At 36.6% G+C, this 21,823-nt stretch overlaps 1 protein-coding gene and 1 pseudogene across 4 annotated transcripts in view; one reads left to right on the top strand and one right to left on the bottom strand.

Moving 5' to 3' along the window:
* Positions 1-5,774, bottom strand: part of Tmem196 (transmembrane protein 196) — a 73,250-nt gene extending 67,476 nt beyond the window's left edge. For 2 of the 4 annotated variants that reach the window (XM_021202742.2, XM_029540920.1), the window contains exon 1: positions 4,980-5,774. In XM_021202742.2, coding sequence (XP_021058401.1) covers positions 4,980-5,144 — 165 coding nt within the window. In that variant the 5' untranslated portion in view covers positions 5,145-5,774. The remainder of the gene's footprint in view (positions 1-4,979) is intronic. The other 2 variants (XM_021202743.2, XM_029540921.1) reach the window with 1 other exon arrangement.
* Positions 5,392-21,823, top strand: part of LOC110324143 — a 74,002-nt pseudogene continuing 57,570 nt past the window's right edge.

Raw genomic sequence — 21,823 nt, 5'->3', positions numbered from 1 at the left:
CATTCCTCTATTGAGGGACATCTGGGTTCTTTCCAGCTTCTGGCTATTATAAATAAGGCTGCTATGAACATAGTGGAGCATGTGTCCTTATTACCAGTACTCATAAAATTTTTGTATTTTTTGAAGAAACCAAAATGCCAAAATTGTCCCTACAATACATGCTTATGTTTCTTTTGATGTTTAATGTGGTTCCTTGAATAATACATCCACTAGAAGTTTAACAATTTAACTTTCATGTTTAATAATATCAGTAAATACTTCATCATATTTGAAAATGAGAATTTAATTCATATAAGAGTCTCTGCCTGGGCTTTAACATAATAGTCATTATTACACCTAGAAACTCACAACTGGGTTTTATTTCCAAAACACATCTATTTATTCAAAGAGAAATGTCTCAGAGATTTTAATTAGATAGTGATGATTAATGAGATGTATGAAGAATTTTGGTATTCTTTAAGTCAGCATCTTAAAGAGATCTTTTCATGATAATTTATATAATTAAAATTAATTTAAGCTGGGCATGGTGGCACATGACTGTAATCCCAGTATTCGGGAGGCAGAGGCAGGAGGATTTCTGAGTTCGAGGCCAGCCTGGTCTACAAAGTGAGTTCCAGGATAGCCAAGGCAGAGAAACCCTGTCTCGAAAACAAAACAAAACAAAACAAAACAAAACAAAACAAAAATTAATTTAAAAGAACATAGACAAACATTTTAAATTTTATCTGAGGATAGGGAAGGGATTTAAATTGCCTGACAAAGAATTTTGTCACTGTAGAAAAATAATTGGATAGGCTCAGCTTTAAGATGTGTACATTTAAAGTAACTAAGGAGTTTAAAATGTTGCTTTGTTTTTCATTAAACCTGACATTTAAATATTGAAAATAATATATTGAAGCAATTATCACTTGCATACTGCATCTTTCCTCTGAAATAAAGTGTAAAAAGTCTTATACTTGGCTGAGTTGTTGAAATGGTGAACTAATAGTGTAAAGAACAGGTATGTTTGTTGATTATTCTATACATCGTATTTCAGGGAAAAATATCAAAGGTATTAAGTAGATAAAGTTATAATATAGCCCTGAGTATGCTTCAGAAGAATTAGAGATAAACTTACTCAAACTTTAAGTGATTTGCATAAGGAAAATATTAAAAATTTAAAAAGATTGCCTTGTAGTTTTCATGTGGGAGAATCAGGCATAGAAATTTTAAGGAGTCAAATATCACAAAATGAATGTCAGATAAAGATGATTAGAATTATAGCCTGATGTCAATCAAATACAATTCCATTAGCCATCATCTGAATCTCTAGACTTGTAAACATCAAGCTAGACCAACAACATAGGGTTAGTGGTTCAGTGACCTCCATGCTACTGAATCCCATCCCTATTGTCAAGGGTGCTCTGTAGGCTGAGGTTAGTGATTAGCATAGTCACTTGGAAACACAACTGTGTTAATTAACTTCATTCAATAAATATTTCAAATTGATTCTGCTTCACATGTCTGACTTTTCTCAATGGTTCATTCACAGTCACCTGTAGTTTTGCATTCATGTTTTTGGTTTAATTATAAATTTCTTAGCTATAATGAAGTGCCAAGAAAGAATAAAATAGCTGTGTAAATCTATATCCTTCTTTCCCTGTGAAATAAAATTAAAGGATATTTCCCCCTAATTGTCTTTATTTTTAGGGTTGACTATAGAACATTCTTTTTCCAGTTATGAAATAGTGCCTGAAAATCATCTCTGTAAGCATGTATGTTACATACACAAAGCTCTTTACCCAAGTATTACATCATTTTAAGTCATCAAAAAATTAGCAAGTTTGAGCCAAATAACCATATAGTGTCCTAAAATTTCCATGTACATGTCCTAGATAAAACACTTATGATTTTACTCCCTCTCAATAAAAAGTAATCCTCTACAGTGCAAACCTTATTTCTACTGACAGTAAACTTAATTCAGAAAGCTGTCATAATGATATTAATGTTTTGAAGCAAAGCACCATATACTAATCAAAACAGTCCTATTTAGACTCTGTACATTCTGACAGGTTAATTTTTGTATGCCTCATTTTTATTCATAAAATACAGATATTAATTGATAAATTGCCAGAGAAATTAAAGATTTTTCTACTGAGCTTCTCTGTTTATCTTCTTGGAGTCTCTTTGGGTTGTAGAAATTAAGATGATTGTTGGAAACATGACAAAAATCTATTGCTTAAGCTTGACACACAGCATGTCATAGTCTTGCCATCATCACTCTTTCTGTCTTTCTGTTCATACACTTAAACCTTACAAAAACAAAGAAGTTTTTATATTTCATTCCATCCTAGTCCACTGCCTTCACCCACGGTGCCCGAGAGTTCATACTTCTCATACCCATCTCTGCAATCTTGGGTGTCAGGACTAGCTGCTCACATTTACTTCATGCTTATGATACATAATGCACTTTTCTAAGAGATTGTTCATTTTTCATTAATTGATAAATGTCTCAATCCTCTTTTTTTTTTTTTAACATGGGGAATTGTTAGTCCCCCAACTAGGAATGATAGATCTGAGATTTACATCCACTTAATTTGCCTTCAGACCTTACCTCATAACATAATAACATTGTGATATATTGATTTTAACTCCAGGAAACCTTCAAGGTCATTAGTACTGTCCATTCCAACTTTTCTCTTCCTTATTTACCCCTAACCTCTCTAAAGTCATACTCTTACCTCCATCAATTCTAAATTCTAGTGTTCTGCTTTTTTTTTTTTTTTATGTTTGGTAATACCTCTCTGAAGACTGTATCCTGACTCATATTTTATAGTTTCTGTATTATCTAGTAAAATGCAATTCACATGTTGAACTCTCTATAAATATTGGTTATATGAATTTACCAGGGAAGAAATGAAAAGATAGTCCAAATATATATCACAAAAGAATTTGAAACCATTTCAATAATCTGCTTAGCCACTTTATATTTTGAAAAACATGATTATTCCAACTGGGGATTTATTTCTTTACAAATGTATTTTTTTCTTATGACTTGGAGTTTAAAAAGTGAGTAATTATTTGAACATTTCAGAGTCAAAATAATTCATTCAGTTGACTGAATTCTTTGATTTTTTTTTTTTTTACAAAACCATATTACAGTATTCAAAACTATTTTTCCATGTATCTCGCTGAACTGTGCTTACTGTAAAAAAGCTAATTAAAGTAGAAATCATTGTTTATAGTAATGACTATATCAATATGGCTGATCTTTCTTTGAGATGATCCAAAAGTATTTTGCATTTGTGCATATATTAGCTCATTTATATAAATATCCTGTTTGGAAGGGGAAATATTAATTATGTTTAAAAAATAAGCTAACATAGTTATTTAAAATATCTTAAGATAAAATGGTTTTAATATATTATTTAGAGGCAGTTTACTTTAATTCACTCAATTTCTTGTGTTTAATGAATGGGGAGACATGAGGCATTTTTTGGGGCCATTAGGACATATTTCACCTCTTTTTAAAAATATGTTTGCATTGTAGTTTATTTGGATAGTTGGGCATTAGAAATTTTATTAATAACAATAACCACAATTCTTAAAATATTTATAACCACCCATTAGATGTGGAATTTAAGATGCATCCCTTATTCTTTCAAACTCAAAGTTATACTTACATGGGCAACATTTCCATAATAAACAAGATAGTTAATGTGGGTTAATATAAAGTTATAGAATTTAGAGAAAGGATTCTAGGGGGAATTCAATGCCAGAATTGTTCTTTTCCTTTTTGTCTTTTAAGTTGTGTAATCTATAAACATGTGTCATACCTGAAAAAGAAGTATAAAAGCTAATTATCCAAGGTACAATTTCACAGTACTCAGAGGACTGGAACACCTTTTATGAATGACTTTGGAATGGATTTTCTTAAACTCATAAATGGTCCTTCTCTTAGTAATTTAGTGATGAAATCATGATTGTTAAATGCAGTATGGATTGTCAATAGCAGAATAGCTCTCTAATAAATTATGCAGGAAATAAAATCAAGCTAGAGACCCAGGTGGGCATGACAGCTATGAGGAGCTAGGAGAGAAAGAGGGAAAAGGAAGGAGGATCAACACACACACACGCACACACGCACACACACACACACACACACACACACACACGAGAGAGAGAGAGAGAGAGAGAGAGAGAGAGAGAGAGAGAACCTTTTCATTATCAGGTAGTCATTTTATTGATTTTGATTTTGGTGGCTTCCTTGCAATTCTTCCTACATGAGCAAACAAAATGCTTGTTTGGTCTGCCCCTGACCTGAAACAAAACAAAACATTCACCCAAAACCAACATTGTTTTCTGAGTAGATAAGCACACTTTAAAGTGAGTTACTCTACAATTAGGATGGCATTACATTTCTTACTGCTGTTTGTTTAACTGGTGGCCTTGAACTTACAATAGAATATTCAGAAGTGAGTATGAGAAAGGTAGCAAGGAAAATTGAAAGCAGGGCTTTCTGAGACAATGCTCATCCCCCCTCAGACCTTTCAGAGGCTCAGCTCACTTTCCATTTTGGTCACTGTTGCATCGGTGCACCTTGAGCATACTGCCCACATATAAACAGATAACTATCCCTTGCTTACTCTTTGTACAATAAAATGATGTAACATTTTCAGTAAAAGACATAAACAAGTGAGTTTGCCCTTGTCAGGTGTAACCCTGTAAAGACTAACACTGGTCAGTCTTGCAGAATCCTCAGACTGACCCTCCCCTCAAGTTTAAATAAAGCCATTCATTTTAGTTTTAAGCCCAGTGAAGAGGGAAAAAAAGCTTCTCCAATATGTAAAAAGACAATATAAACCAGCAGAGCTTGTCAATTGGAACCTACAGGCAGAGGAGTATTATAATATTGTTTTCCCAGGAGACAGTGACTAAGGCACGCACACACTGACCATCCCCGAAAAGAGGTAAAGAGAGAGTGAAATGGCTCAACGTACACACACCCCGCTCCATACCGGGGACGAGTCTCCGAGCTGCGGCGTGTGCTCTCGGAGAGCCAGGCTGAAGCTGACCGCCCCCACGGCCACGCTGGACACCCCCAGCCCTATCTCCAGCACAGAGAGCACCAAAAGGCTCCCAATGATCTGGCCGCTGGTGCACATTCTCCTTGGGTCATCATTCCTTCCAGCTCAGAGATGTAAGCTGATCATCTACCTTCTTTCTTCCAAAGTCCTCCTCAGCCCTTTCCGCCCCCTACCACAGTCCAGCTCCTCAAACTTTTCTTTCTTCACCAGCAAAACATTATCCACAAGGTCTGGATTTTCAGAACCAGAGAACCATTTCCGTGGCTAGGCCAGAGAAGACAGAGCTAATCCAGTCTGTGGCGCGTTCACACAGGGACTGTGAGCGATGGGTGGGAGTCCAGAAGCTTGTATTGAGGAGCCAGGCTCTGGAGAGCGGACCCTGGATCTGAAGCCTTTCAGTGTCGGAGGCGCAGTCCAGAGTTCTGCTGTGTCTCTGCTCTGCGCCCCCAGGAGCCTTCCGCACCTCTCTGGCTCCCTTCTCCTTCCAGGCGGAGGAACCAAGCTTGATTTCCTAGTAATAAAGGGAAGCTGCTCACAACCCCTCTCCGCCTGTCCTCTCGCCTTCCCTCCTTTGTTTTCCTGTCTGCGCAAAGTGCTTCTGTGAGTCTCTAGGTCTCTAAGCAGAGCGGGTGGATGGTATTCAGCACCACGTTCCTAGCACTTGCTGTGTCGCCAGAAAAAGCGACCTTGTCTGATGGCCTCTTTCCGTCTGGATTTTTTTTCTCGTTGTCGTACTCCTCTCCTCCCCCCCCCCCCAATCTGATTCTCTCTCATTGCTATGACCTCATTGGGGTTTAGAGGCTAACGGAGGAGGAGGGAGAATCCTGATGTATTTGTGGGTCTAGGACCAATACTCTTGGCTGACCTCTGATTCGCCCCGCCCCTGGACCCAACCTCAGGATCTTAAACAACTCTACTCAGTTCCTCTTGGGTTTCTGCCTCAGCCAGGAGGGGAGGCTATGCTTGGACCTTTTATCCATATAGGCTCATTCTATGCAAAACTTTCCTCTACATGTACTTTTCTCTGCTTCAGGAGCAGAGAGCAAAGGAAAGCCAAGTGCACTGAAATAGAGAGAAGCCAGACCCCTGATTATACAAAGATTTGAGGGGACCCTCATTGGAGGACTCATCTATACCAGTGAGCCCAGACTGGAGCCTGCTCTTTAAGAGAGAGGGTCCACTCTGCTATTACTACCTTGTACCTTCCTATCCCAGAGGGAAGAAGCTGTCTGCTAGAGGCATATTTTCCTTGATAGCTACACACCCACACATCCTGATAGGCATAGTCAGAAGCAGCATGACAGAGACCCTGTGTTGTTATCTCATTTCAGTAGAGATACATATACTTAAGTAATACACCAGGACAAGCATTACTTATAAATGGAGAAAAAGTCTGACCTAGTACATAACTCATTTTGACCATCTTCAATTCTTCTGAATCATTATGGAAGGGACTCAAGCGTGAGCTGTGTAATTTTGTTGCTCTCTCTGATGAACTTTGGGAGTCTAGATATAGTGGAATTGCTTATATTTTACTGATTCCTCCCCGCCCCCAGGAAACATCTCAAGGTATTCTACTGAAAATATTCTGGATGAGTTCTGAGGTATGGATTCATCAACCATCTTTCTCAAGAACTGATTCTTCAGTTAGAGATGGGTTGAAGGGAAATATAGACAAAGGGGACCACAATATGAGGACATCTTTGCCTCTGCCCACATCCAGACAAATACACAGTAAGCACCTTTGGGACTGCATAATGCATTTTTTATTTTCAAGATCCAATGTAAGGAAACAGAAGGCCCAATTCTGCCCCAGGAGTGTCAGTTTTACCTTTAAATATTTGATTCAGAACAGGCTTAATAGCTTAACTTCTACACTCTCATTTCTTTTTTATGATATGCTTATTTTTACAAGTTTTAGGATGTGAGAACAAAAAATTAAAGAAGGATTGCAAGTTATTAAATGTTAAGGAATTTTCAGCTATTGTGATATTTGAAGCACAACTTATATAAGTGATGTTGACTGATAATTAGTGATGTTCCTTTCCACTTCTCAAAACCTTTTCCCCCAGATAACCAGTTTCCAGAATTTCTCAAGCAGTTTGTGGATTTAAAAAAGCAATATTTATGATATTTAAATATTGTATAAATCAAACGTAAACAGAAATGAGACATCTATGCTGCTTCACTTGTGGTTTGAATTTAGCTACTTTGTTTTGTCTTTCTAGTTTTTATTCTTTTGGAGGAAGAAAACAAGTTATGATCATCAAAAGGTATTAGTGTAGTTTTCTGTGGAAAAGAATTACCCTGGGAGAGAATTATAGTGAACACTCACTTGATGCTAACCATATAGGAGTTTTAAAGGAACAAAGAAACATATCATCTTTTGAGTTTGATTGTTCATTTCTGATGAAGATGATCATTTGAAACCAGTTATTTCAGTATCTAAAACTCTAGTCATATACCCAAATATAACCGCCCTTGATAGATTCTGGATCACTTGTATAAAACACAAAACTTCTGAAAATCACAATTAAACCAGAACAGATTAAATCTATGAGTAGCTACAGTTGAGTTAAGATCAAACAAATATTTTAGGAGTGATATATGAAAACAATTACTATCTACAGAAGAAATTAATTGTCCTGTTTCGACTACCAACATTTACAATACCTTTTCTTTGGCACTAAGCATATTTTACATTTTCAAACAATTTAAAGAGTTTCCTAAAGTGGTCCCAAATACTTTTAAAATTTCTTCATTCTCACAAAAATCAAGAACAAAAAGAGTTCAAGCTGAAAAATTATTATTCTTATCATTATCTCTCAAAATCATGTCAAAAATAATTATAACATTAAACTATAAACCAAGATAATTTATATAAAATCCATTCTATCTAAATTCCAGTGCATTCACAATCCAGGATTTAATTTTTCTTACATCACAGTACAACCAGAAGTATTACTCATGAGATCCATTGAGAAGGCTCAACACTTCTTTATATTTAATAAGAGCAAAACACAAGCTTGGTACCTGCTGTCTTGTGTACGATATAAATGAATGACCAGGCGTGGTGTTGCACACCTTTAATCCCAGCACTCGGGAGGCAGAGGCAGTCGAATTTCTGAGTTTGAGGCCAGCCTGGTCTACAAAGTGAGTTCCGGGACAGCCAAGGCTACACAGAGAAACCCTGTCTCGAAAAACCAAATAAATAAATAAATAAAAATAAATGAATGTACAGGTAACATAAAAATAATTCTAAAGCTCCTTAACTAATAACTCTTTATGGTCTTTCTATTTAAGGATCTTAAAGTTGCAAAGAAGCATTCAAAGGTACCTCTTTGAGTAAAAGTTCACTCCTCAGCCTGTGACTGGACATGAAGGAACTTAGGTCTTCAGGGGTATAATTTTGAATGGAATGTTGGGGTCTCAACCGTTCTTTTTCTTTTCCTCCCCTTGTCCTGGCTATCACAAGGTGAGCAGATCACTCTGCATATGCTAGCTATTAAGATGTTCCACCTCACCACAGCCTAAAAAGCTATATGACTGACTAACCATTGAACCATGAGATGAAATAAATCCCTTCTTTTTAAAGTTGGATTCACTCAGATAACTTGTTATTATAACAGAAAATTGGCCAATATTCACTCCCACTTAATGTAATGATACACAATGGCAAAATGATAATGGTAGTTACTAATGCAGGGTGTTACTGCAAAGTCCTTAATTAATACAAACCCTGTGTCAACCTAACAAACTAGAAACACTAGAGAATTACTAAAAAGAAGAATTCCCTTCATCAGTCTGGTCTGTACGCATAGATTGTGGGAGCATTTTCTTGTCTAGTGATTTATGTGGAAGGTCCTAGCACACTATGAGCAATGCTACTCCTGGGAAGGTAGTTCCGGGCTTTAGAAAGCATACTGAACAAAACATAGGGAGCAAGCCAGTAAGTAATGTTTTTCCATGTTCTCTGATTCAGATTCTGCCCCTAGGTTCCTTTCTTGAGTTCCTGCATTGGCTTACCTTTGTGATAGACTGTAACCTATAAGCCAAACAAACCGTTTTATTCCAAGTTGCTTTTGGTCAGTGTCTTTATCACAGTGACAGTGAAGAAAACTAGAATAATTCCTGAATTTTTCTTTTTTTTTATTAGATATTTTCTTCATTTATATTTCAAATGCTATCCCCTTTCCTAGTTTCCTCTCTGAAAGTCCCCTATACCCCCCTCCCCCTGCCCTGCTCCCCAACCCACTCACTCCTGTTTCCTGGCCCTGGCATTCCCCTGTACTGGATTCCTGAATTTTTTAAAGGATCACTTTTGATAATGGTTACATTTACGATGTTACAAGCACTGAACAGAATGGTCAATGTAGCCTAAACAATTAAGGAAAGAAACACCATAAAATTATTTTAAGTCATTTGCTGGTTGTAAAGTAATAACAGTTTACTTAATATTTTGATACCCATATTAATGCAGTTAGAAAAGACTGTAGTTATAATGAATTTGCTAAATAGACAGAAAAAGTCTGAATCTTCTTCTGATTTGACACTAATAAGCAGATGCAGTGAAACCAGAACTTATTCTTGCCTTTTATTGTCCTTTAGTGGCAATATCACTGAGAAGAGTCTTCAGCATTTGTCTTTATTACTTGGAGAAAATACAGTATATTACTGTGTTGTATTATACTTTCATTTATAGCTCAATTATCACCTGTTTATTATTGACCCTTAAACATGTGAGTATATTATATAAACTGATTTCTACTTTAACAAAGTGTATGGATTCTCTCACACCTAGTTATTATAAAGAATGGAACTGCATTAACTCATTCACTGTGTCCAAGACACATCCACTGTTTTGAAAATTTCCAGATACAGCACACCGGTTAGCAAAGGACTATCAGCCATGTAGCAAAGAAACAAGGTTTTCATCTTAGTTTTATGCCATAGGCATTTAACAATCTTATGGGCAGAGGGGTACCAGACAGAAAATGGTGGCCTTACATAATTTAGCAACTAAATAGCAGAGTTCTTGGGAACAAAGCCTTGTTCCCAGATTCATGTGCCACAACCTTAACCCCCAGAGGAATAGTATTGGTAGTCATGGCTTTTGGTGAACAATTAGGTTTAGAACGCTTGTATGGGTAGATCCTCTCTGAAGGAGTTAATACCTTTTCAAAGGAAAAAAAGACTATAGCTCACTTTCAGAATCTGAAGCAGAGAACATGGAGAAATATTACATACTGGCTTGCTCCTTAGGTCTTGTTCAGCCTGCTTTCTTATACAGCCAAGGATCACTTTGTAAGGATACAAGAAGACAACTATTTTCAAACTAGCAAGAGGAATTTACCACACATTAAGCTTAGACTTCTTAGCTTGAAGAATTTTAAGGAGGTGTTTAAGCCATGCAATTTATGGTGCATTGTCAGATGACCAACTGGTGATTATAAGATGGCAAATCCATTGAGCTGGCCAACATTTTAAGGGCTGAGTCTTGGAGATCAGAAGTGTGATGGAGACGATCTATAAGTCTCCATAAGTAATCCTTAGATCTCTTCCTAAATTCGTGGAGTATAATTGGAGGATACGAATCTATAATGTTACATAAAAATTATGAAGTGGTAATAGCCAATCTCCCCTCCCCCAAATTTGGAGAGGGCTATTAGTTTTAGGTCTAAAGACCTTAATCAACTACAAGTAGGATAGGTAAAGTAGAATAAACATACCATGGGACAAGTTAACCAAATTTCTAGAAGCCAGCAATAAATATTAAAACTTTAAAAGAAACAAAAAAGGGGGAAGACTATATGGGAATAAAAGCAAAATTCTAATACTAAAACTATATCCTCTAATACTAAAACTATTACAGGAAGAGGGAAAATTGAATATACTACATTGATAACATTTAAAAATCAGCCAAAACTAAGTGTAGAATTCTTTACCTAGAAATATGTAATAAAAATAAAAGGGAAACAGATTTTTTTTTTTTGGTTTTTCGAGACAGGGTTTCTTTGTATAGCCCTGGCTGTCCTGGAACTCACTTTGTAGACCAGGCTGGCCTCGAACTCAGAAATTCACCTGCCTCTGCCTCCCAAGTGCTGGGATTAAAGGCGTGTGCCACCACGCCCAGCTTTAGGAAACAGATTTTCTAAAGGAATTGTTGAGCATTATATGTGGAAACAATACCCTTTTTCAGTTACAATGTTTTAAAATAAAAAAAAAAACAGTATATTTTGGAGTTTATGGTATGTGTTCAAATAAAAATATGAACAAGCCAAAGTATGCTATAGCTATTATAAGACTAGAATGAACCCAGATTTCTGTGAGTCCTGATATTCTATCTATCTATCTATCTATCTATCTATCTATCTATCTATCTATCTATCTATCTATACATATACCATAGTGGAAGTAGCTTCAATAATTTAGAAGTGTGATTATAAGCTTTAGCCTAGATCAACTACTAAACAATGATAAAAATCATCATAAAAAAGAAGCCAAAGGGCAGTTAATATTAAGCTTTATTATATTGACCTAAAAGAAGAAAATAAAAGGTAAACAGAAGGAACAAGATGGAACCATTGATTTCTACCCAGATAAATAATCATAATTACTTTGGTGTTCTGATTACTCTAATTAGAAGTCACTGAAAGAAAAGGTCTTAGTAATAATGAAATGACTTATGTTACATGCCGTTGGTAGGAAGGCATGTTTAAATATAAATTCAGATAAATAAATAGGATGTGAATTCATTTTCAAGAGATTAATGTCCTTTTAGTTGTGCCTACTTTAATAAACAAACAAACAAACAAACAAACAAACAAACCATAAAATATGGACACACTTAAAAATGGTGGCATTAGTAAGGGTTGGGTGCCACTAAGTTGGCAATGACTCTCAACTGGCCTGTCATCTAACATCTAGTGTATTCATCAAAGACATATGGGTAGAGAACTCATGAAGGTCCCAGTGACATTAGCTTGCCACAGTCCTCGTGTTGGGCGACCTTTCAGCTGTCCTTTATCCATCCTACCTTTCACCAATCTGGAACTTGTCTGTCTATTAGAATTTTCCAAATGTGAATCAGGTACTGCCCTTTCATTTCACATCTGGACTATGCTCTATATGTTTGGTCTTAGCCATGTGTCCACAGAAGTCTGACTGGACAGAAGAAGCTTCTTCTCTGAAGGTGGACTAAGTCCCTTATTCTGTCAATAGACTTCATTCAGATCTGATCCACCATTGTCTGGAATGTCTAAAACCTGCTCTAGCCTCTTTAACATTTTGTATATAGTACATAAATTATACATTTTTATATAGATATATTTACTTTCTGATATGAGCCTTATCATCTGAGATTAATATTAGTAATTAAGATAGGAATGAAAGCATTGTTGATCTAGGACACATTATCAAAGAAAGTGGGATTATCTAGCAAATTGTTATCTTTGAAATTGGCATACCTGTGAATGTATACTTGCCTAATAAATTCTGATGTTGTAGAAAGAAAAAAAAATAAGTCTTGGGTATACAGAAGTAGGGTAGCTATAGTGATTAGCACATGCTTACTTAGAGAAAGGGAGGGGAGGGCCAATAATAATAATTCTATCTCTGTAGCTTTTACCTTAGGCCAAGGTGAAGGCTGTGTAGCACATGTGGCCATGGCAGAGGACACCATTCAGAAATCTATGGTCTGAATAACAAGAGAAAATTGTTACACCACTTGGAGTAGGGAATGCCTGGAGATTGAAAACAGAACAAAACAGAGTGTGAAATAGGTTTAAGGATATGAATTAGACCCAGAGCATTCCTACAGCAGTATTTAGAGCTCTAATACAATCAGAAATATTAATAGTTAAAAGAGAAAATATGGTTATTAGAGAAAACAGAATCAAAGATTATCACAACTATGTATGATGTTGTAGACATTGAAGCATGCGTGAAGAACCAACATAATTTAAACAGTATACCAAAAAGAGGAAAACATATCAAAAATCTAACTATAAAATAAATCACTTTTTGGAATCAGTAGTTACAGCTATCTTTGATGAAAAATGAGAAATTAGGAGGTAAAAATTCTCCAAGAAAATTAAATAAAAATTGCAAAGTTAAAAATATGATATTGAAAATTAAAAAGAATACACCAGAACAACTTCAGAGGTAGGCTCATAAAAGAAAAAAAGAAAGTCAACCTGTGTGGTGGTGCTGTGTGGTGAACAGTACCTTGGTGGTGGTGCTGATGTATAGTGTCTGTTTGGTACTGGTGAATAGTACCTATGTGGTGATCGCACTGTTGTATAGTTTGTTCCTATGTGGTGTTGTTGTTGCATAGTACCTATGTGGTGGTGTTGCATCGTGCCTGTGTGTTGGTGTTGCTGTTGTATAGGTCCTATGTGGTGGGGATATTGCTTAGTGCCTATGTGGTGGTGGTGATATATGTGTGTGTGGTCATGTGGTAGTGGTTGGGGGAACATTTAAGTGCATGCGAATGTCAAAAGTCAACATCCAGTGTCTTTCTCTAAAGCTCTACATTTTGTTTTTTGTAACAGGATTTCTCACTGAACCTGGAGCTTGTCATTTCAGCTAGACAGGGTGCCAGTGATTCCACCAGATCTGTCTATTTCCACCTGTCATGCTAATCCCTGTGCTTGTCTTGCAGACATGCACTGACATGCCCAGCCTTGATATGTATGCTGGAGATCTGAACTAAAGTCTTTATTCTTGCACGGCAAACTTTGTCTTGCCAAACTACCTCTGGATTGCACTCCTGAGTATGCAATGATATTAATAACTCTATTAAATTTATTAAAATGATGAAATAAACACTACAAATAATCAAGAGAAATTACTAAAAAGAATAATTAGAGGGTAAGGCCCAACTATACGTTTGTGCAAAATAAATACTTTAAGTAAAAAAGTAAATGTTAAAGTGAATGGAAAGGAAACAAAGATTTGGTTATCAATAGGTAAAATATAATCCCAAACCAAATTATTATAGACAGACATTGGTAAAATAAAAGGCAAACAACTAGCTCATCAGGTGGATGGCACTTTCTTTCTCTTGACCCTTCCTTGCAATGATTTTTGCCTCTCAGAATTAAAACCCTGTGTAGTAGCTACTCAGTCAGCATGAATTGGATATATTGATGGACTTTTTTTTTTTTTAATATTATTATTTTCTTTATTTACATTTCAAATGCTATCCCGAAAGTTTCCCATACCCCTCCCCCCACCTCTGTTCCCCTACCCACCCACTCCCACTACTTGGCCCAGGCCTTGCCTTGTGCTAGGTCATATAGAGTTTGGAAGACCAAGGAGCCTCTATTCCCACTGATGGCCGATTAGGTCATCTTCTGCTACATATGCAGCTAGAAACACAAACCCAGGGGGTACTGGTTAGTTCATATTGTTGTTCCACCTACAGGGTTGCAGCCCCCTTCAGGTACTTGGGTACTTTCTCTAGTTCCTCCATTGGGGACCCTGTGTTCCATCCAGTAGCTGGCTGTGAGCATCCATTTCGGTGTTTACCAGGCACTGGCATAGCCTCACAAGAGGCCGCAATATCAGGGTCCCTTCAGCAGTATCTTGCTGGCATGAGCATTAGTATCTAGGTTTGGTGGCTGATGATGGGATGGACTCCCGAATGGGGTACTCTCTGGATAGTCCATCCTTTCATCTTAGCTCTAAATTTTGTCTCTGTACCTATAACCTTTCATGAGAGTTATGTTCCTTATTCTAAGGAGAAATGAAGTATCCACATATGGTCATCCTTCTTGATTTTCTTCTGTTTTCCATAATGTGTCTTGGATATTCCAAGTTTCTGGGCTAATATCCGCTTATCAGTGAGTACGTATCTAGTGACTTCTTTTGTGATTGGGTTACCTCACTAAGGATGATATCCTCCAAATACATCCATTTGCCCAAGAATTTCATAAATTCATTGTTTTTAATGGCTGAGTAGTACTCTATTGTGTAAATGTACCACAGTTTCTGTATCCATTCCTCTATTGAGGGACATCTGGGTTCTTTCCAGCTTCTGGCTATTATAAATAAGGCTGCTATGAACATAGTGGAGCATGTGTCCTTATTACCAGTTGGAAGATCTTCTGGGTATATGCCCAGAAGAGGTATAGCAGGATCCTCCGGTAGTACTATGTCTAATTTTCTGAGGAACCGCCAGACTGATTTCCAGAGTGGTTGAACAAGCTTGCAATCCCACCAGCAATGGAGGAGGGTTCCTATTCCTCCACAACCTCGCCAGCATCTGCTGTCACCTGAATCTTTAATCTTGGCCATTCTGACTGGTGTGAGATGGAATCTCAGGGTTGTTTTGATTTGCATTTCCCTGATGGCTAAGGATGTTGAACATTTTTTCAGGTGTTTCTCAACCATTCGATATTCCTCAGTTGAGAGTTCTTTATTTAGCTCTGTACCCCATTTTTTAATGGGTTTATTTGAGTTTTTGGAGTCCAGTTTGTTGAGCTCTTTGTATATATTGGATATAAGTCCTCTATCAGATTTAGGATTGGTAAAAATCCTTTCCCAATCTGTTGGTGGCCTTTTTGTCTTGTTGACAGTGTCTTTTGCCTTACAAAAGCTTTGCAGTTTTATTGATGGACTTTTAACTAATAGAACAGGGCAAAGTGATGGGATTTCCTCTCATGACTAGGCTGCTGCTTCTCAACTCTTCATTGCATGCTTTTTTCCCCCAATTTTTTATTAGGTATTTACTTCATTTATATTTCAAATGCTATCCTGAAAGTCCCCTATACCCTCCCCCTCCCTGCTCCCCTACCCACCCACTCCCACTTCTTGGCCCTGGTGTTCTTTTAAAAGTAAGCTTTTGTGTGGGGAGGTTCACAAGAGCAGGAATTGAGGGTGGGTTTAAACCGTCAGTCCCTGAGGAATTAGCACCCTCAGCCCAACAATGAATGAAGGACCAATCTTGCTAATAACCACTTGATTAGCATAAGAACACTTTTTGACAAGTGAAGGGTTACCATGCTCACCCATCTAATAGATACACTGATTTTAAAAGAAGACCCAAGTGTGCTGCTCCTGTGATTCTGATCTTCATATTTCCAGATAATAAATTTTGCTTAACAAATCTCTCTCTTTTGCCATAGTAATTTATGGACATGAACTATAATTATAGGACATGAACTCTCACAGGTAAACCTCAATAGCTAGATGTTTGCTGTGTACATTCCTAATAACAGAACTTCAGGCATGCGAGGGAAATGATAGAATTAAAAACAGAAACATAAAACTATATAGTTGTATTTGGTAATTTTTGATAGTCAGTAGATGAACAAATGGGAAAACAATCAACAAAGACATAAAAGATCTGTACACACTATTAAGCAAACTTTAGAAGTCTGTTTAACAAGCACTCTATTTCTGTATTTTATATCCTTTTTTCTTTTCTTTTTCTCTTTAGTTTTATTCGAGACAGGGTCTCTTTATGTACCCTTGGCCATCCTGGAACTTTCTCTGTAGTCCAGGCTGGCCACAAAATCATAGAGGTACTCTTATCTCTGCCTCCCAAATGCTAGGATTAAAGGCATGCACCACCACTGTCAAGCCATGCATTTTCTATCTTAATGAGAATAAAAATCTGGATATAAAGGATCATTGAAATGATGAGCTTTGCACAAATCTTATAGCCAAAAGAAGATAATTTTTTTCATCCTTTAAAGATTTCTGATACTCCCATGACCACGTTAAAATTAGTGAAATATTTAACAATTATTTCCATTATGTACTTTATATAACTGAGTAATCTTTTACATAATTATTTAAAAGAGAAAGAAATCGATGAGAATAAGCTGTTAAGTTACATTAACCAAAGGGAAAAGTAGATTAACTTAAAACACTAGAGCTAAAGGGGCTGGGCATAACTTTCTTCTTAGATCCTCCCCATGTTTAAATCCTTTCTGCCATGTATCTGATCTCTTCAACTTTTTGAAAGGCAGGGAATAACTTGAATTCATAAAATGTCTAAACAATAAGCTAACATGGTGTATTTATGAATTTAATCCAGTTTTCTAAGTTTTATGTATAACAGAGAACAAGTATACCAAACTATTTTATTTATAATAACTATTCAATAATTTAAAATCATATATGTGTCTTGCATTCATAGATGAAAATTTCAAGCCTGAGGAGATGTTGTAAAATGGTTCCAAGTCTTAGCGTGTCTTTAGTGCTATTTTCCTCTAAAGTAAATATCTCATAAATAAATACAGAATAACCGAACAAAGTTTAAGAGATCTGATTAGAACCATCTATTAGAAGATATCTGTATTACCTTACATTTCTCTAAATGTTACTTGCTGGAAATGCTTTCATTTTGAGACACACTCTGAGCCATCATTTCATTCTGAGTTTTTACTCAATGGACATCCTGGAGTGGGTTTTTTTCCCTCTCTGTGGACTGTCTTGTTCCTCAGTCTTGTATTTGTACAGTTAGTTTCCTTGTAATTCAAGGACAGGTTCATTCATTTATCATTATCCTAGACATTATTCATTTAGACTTTATTTACTGAATCTAATTACAAAACAACAACATGATTACTTAAAGACATTGCCATTTAAAGACAAAAAGAAAAAGGAGAATTATAATTTGAAAAAGTTATACATTTATGAGTTTTATTTTTATACATTAGTAGCTGGAAATAATGCCTCAGAAAAATTCACAGTGTAATGAATAGGTAATTTCATACCTTAAATATAATAACAATTATAATTACAATATTTAAAAATTCTAAACTAGTAGTAAACAAACACTACAATTAATTAGTACTCCATTGTACCAGAAATATTTATTCTAAGATGACAATTAACATCATTAGAAAAAAATGAAGTAGCAATTCTTATAAATACAATGAGGATAAATGGGTATACCATAAAATATATTTAGCAATAATATTACCTAAGCTATTAAAATGATAATTTTTGAGTCAATAATTCAACTTTTGAATTTTCTCACAGGTTGATGATACAGATCATTTTGCACAGAGGAATATTCATTATAATATTATTCCTTGAAAAAATTAAAATCAGTATAACTTCTCAAGAAGTAATGATAAAAGTAAGAGTAATGAATCTATCAGATACATAATCGATAGGCATTTAATCATCAATTTTCAAAGGCTTATTTAGCTATGGATACTTTAAATTCAAATAAGTAAAAAAAATGCCACAATTTTCTTTGAAAACGTACATAAAAAAATTCTGCAACAAACTATACGATAATTTTATCAGTGCTTTTAGAACTGCTTTGGAGTTCTTTATCTTTATACTTTCTGTATTTTTCAATTTTTATGTAATAATACTTAATATTATTAAGTAATGCTTGCTACAGCAGCATACACACAAAATTCAGAATATGGAGGTTAGCATGGCCCATGAAAAAAGGGTGAAACACAAATTCATGAAGCATTCCATAGTTTTAAATTTTCTGTTAGTGAGTTCCCTCAGGATTAATTTCTTTTGTAGGGAATGAAAGGTAGTGGTAAGATTGAACCCAGGTCATTTTTATCTTAGGCAAGTACGGTACCACTGAACTACACCCTGCAGGCATATTTGATGTCATGTATCTAGTTTTCCACATTGTCACAGAGATGCAATGATATGGTGTAATGTTTTAAACATCCAATGGTGATTATTTCTGAATCAATTGTTTCACTGAGAGTAGCAAGATAAAGACTGTTTCAATTGTGAAAATATATTTGTATGAATCCTTAGTTAGAAAAAAAACATGATAGAAAAAGAAACCCACACAGCCCAGTAGACTGAGGTTATGTGATGTTGATGGGGAAATCTCAATAGTTCCAGAGATCATTATGTTTAAATTTAACTCAAGATATATTAATTTGGGGGAATTAAAATTATATTATATTGTTGTTCTTCCTATGGGGTTGCAAACCCCTTCATCTTCTTTAGTTCTTCCCCTAACTCCTCCATTGGGGTTCCTGTGCTCAGTCCGATGGTTGTCTGCAAGCATCCACATCTGTATCAGTAAGGCTCTGGCAGAGCCTCTCAGGAGACAGTTTATATCAGGCTCCTGTCAGCAAGCACTTCTTGGCATCAGCAATAGTGACTGGATTTGATGGCTGCATATGGGATGAATCCCTAGGTAGGGCAGTTTCTGGATGGCCTTTTCTTCAGTCTCTATTCCACCTTTTGTCCCTGTACTCCCTTAAGACAGGAACAATTCTGGGTTAAATTTTTCTAGAAGGGTGGGTGGCCCCATCCCTCAACCAGGGGCCATGCCTAACCTTTCTATATGGTTTCTACAGGTTTTCTCTCCCCTTTGTTGGATATTTCAGCTAATGTCATCCCTATTAACAACAATATCAGATGTCTCAGAGCTCCTAGGGACTAAACCATCAACCAAAGAACACACATGGAGGGATCCATGACTCCAGCTGCATATGAGCAGAAGATGGCCTTATCTGGCATCAATGAGAGGGAAGGCCCTTGGTCCTGTGAAGGTTTGATGCCCCAGCATAGGAGAATCTAGGGCAGTGAGGTGGGAGTTGTGGTTGGGTAGGCGAGCACCCTCATAGAAGCAGGGAGAAGATTGGTGGGATAGGAGGTTTGTGGAGGACAAACTGGAAAGGGGATAACACTTGAAATGTAAATGACTAAAGTAACCAATAAAAAAATAAAAATAAGATAAAATAATCCACAGTAATTTGTAAAAATTATAAAATATTTTTATCTCAGAAAGAAAACAATATGTTTAGAATATTTTATTATTATTATTATTATTATTATTATTATTATATTGATTCTATTTTTATAGTCCAGTCATCATTGTCATCTGGGTTTGCCCTCTGATGTTCCTCATCCCATTCATACTCCCTCATTTCCATAATTTTTAATAAGAAAATTTTAAGGATTTAAACAATACACATTGCTTTCCCTTAAAGAGAATTAGAAAATGTAATAATATTCGGTGTCTACTCCTCCACTAATAGGCTCCAACTGTATCAGTTCAGATACCTGGGGATGAATTTACAAAGTTTAACAGATTTCAAGTAAAGCCCATTCTGCTCAGCCAATATACATATTGTAGTTCTTGAGAATAAAAAGAAACAGCATATATTCTGTTCATTTATTTTACATTGAGAAATAAAATTAGTATTTTCTTCAACTTTTTACAGAACAGTAACATAAGACACAATTCCGATTAAAGCAAATCTAGTCTGAACAGTTCTAATTAGCATTCCCACCTACATATATCATATCTTATGTGAGAAGGTACATGTGAGTTCAGACTCTGAAAACATGTTCTTAGAATGCAAAAATGATTCATGACTCAAGCCAGGCAAGCAGGCAAGCTAACTGCAACTCTTCAGCTCTCCCTCAGCTCTTTCAAATCAAATCCCTACAGTCTCACCTCAGCTCTAAAGAAGACCATTTTCTGAGGCCTCCCTTCCCTTCCTGCTTCCATATCTAGTAGGTCACATTGATCTTTTCCTCCTATCTTCCTTTCTCCCACTCCTTGTTTTATCCCAGCTCCTAACTCCAGCAGACACTCCCTGAGAATTCAAAGGCCACTCCTGTCAGTAAAAAAAAAAAAAAAAAAAAAAATCAAAGTGTCGCCTACTTCTCTGTGTCACCAAGCCCAATCCCTCAGACCCATCCCTCTGTAGCAGACCTTCTGCCATGGCCTTATCCAACTTTCTACCTCTATTTCTAGGGAACTAAGAAGAACCTGCTTTCCACTGTCCTATTGACCATTTCAGCCCTTCTCTCAGGCCCATACCCATTCCTAAGTGTCAGTTCCTAATACCTAGAAACACATTTTACCAAGAACCCTCAGGGGTTACACCTATCAGAATCCCAGATGAATTTCATGCCAGGCAAAACGCAGCTACCACACTCAGAATTAGAGAGGGCAAGAGAATCCAAGGAACAAAGCTCATACCCAATATCCACAATACCAGATATCAGTACCTAGAATTACAATCTTTTCAATCCCAGATGCCTAGATACCAGAATAAAACCACAGCCAATTAAACCAGAACAATAAAACTCCACTGGGACATAGGAACCATACCACAGCAGGACCTAGTATTCCAACATACATGAAACACCAGAAAAAGACCTCACAATAGACATTATAATTATGATAGAGATCCTCAAAGAAGGAATGACCAAATCCATTAAAGAAATATGTGAAAAGACAAGCAAATAATGGAAGGAAATGTATAAATCAGTTTAAGATCTGAAAATGAAAATAGAATCAATAAAGAAAAATCTAACCTTCCAGTCTGCACCATTACCAGGTCACCTAGGGCATGGATTTAGTGGACACCCCTACGGTCCCTAGAGGACTGCCCAAGTGACCTTAGGATCACCGGTGAGTGGAACACAACTTCTGCTCCAATCCAATCATCGCTCACGGGACCCGAGACAGCACTAGGGAAGCAGAGAACTGGCCTGACCAGGAGCACAAATCCCTTCTGGTCTGTGCCAGCATTGGATCACCCAAGGTGCTAAGTAGGTGGACGCTCCCATGGTCCCTAAAGGACTGCCCAAGCGATCTTAGGATCACTGGTGAGTGGAACACAACTTCTGCTCCAATCCAATAGTGACAGGCCTGTGACAGCAGGAACAAGGACACCAGAGCCTTTCCTGACCTCCTTTTAATCAGTTAAGGTTTACCTTGGTTTTAAACAGACCAGACAACTCCACGGTCCTCAAAGGAGACACCACTTCCATGCACTGTAACACGCCCA

The sequence above is a fragment of the Mus pahari genome, chromosome 7, assembly GCF_900095145.1.
Source record: "Mus pahari chromosome 7, PAHARI_EIJ_v1.1, whole genome shotgun sequence".
NCBI lineage: Eukaryota > Metazoa > Chordata > Mammalia > Rodentia > Muridae > Mus > Mus pahari.
The sequence above is the reverse complement of the archived record's forward strand: the minus strand, read 5'-3'. Positions and strand labels throughout refer to the sequence as shown.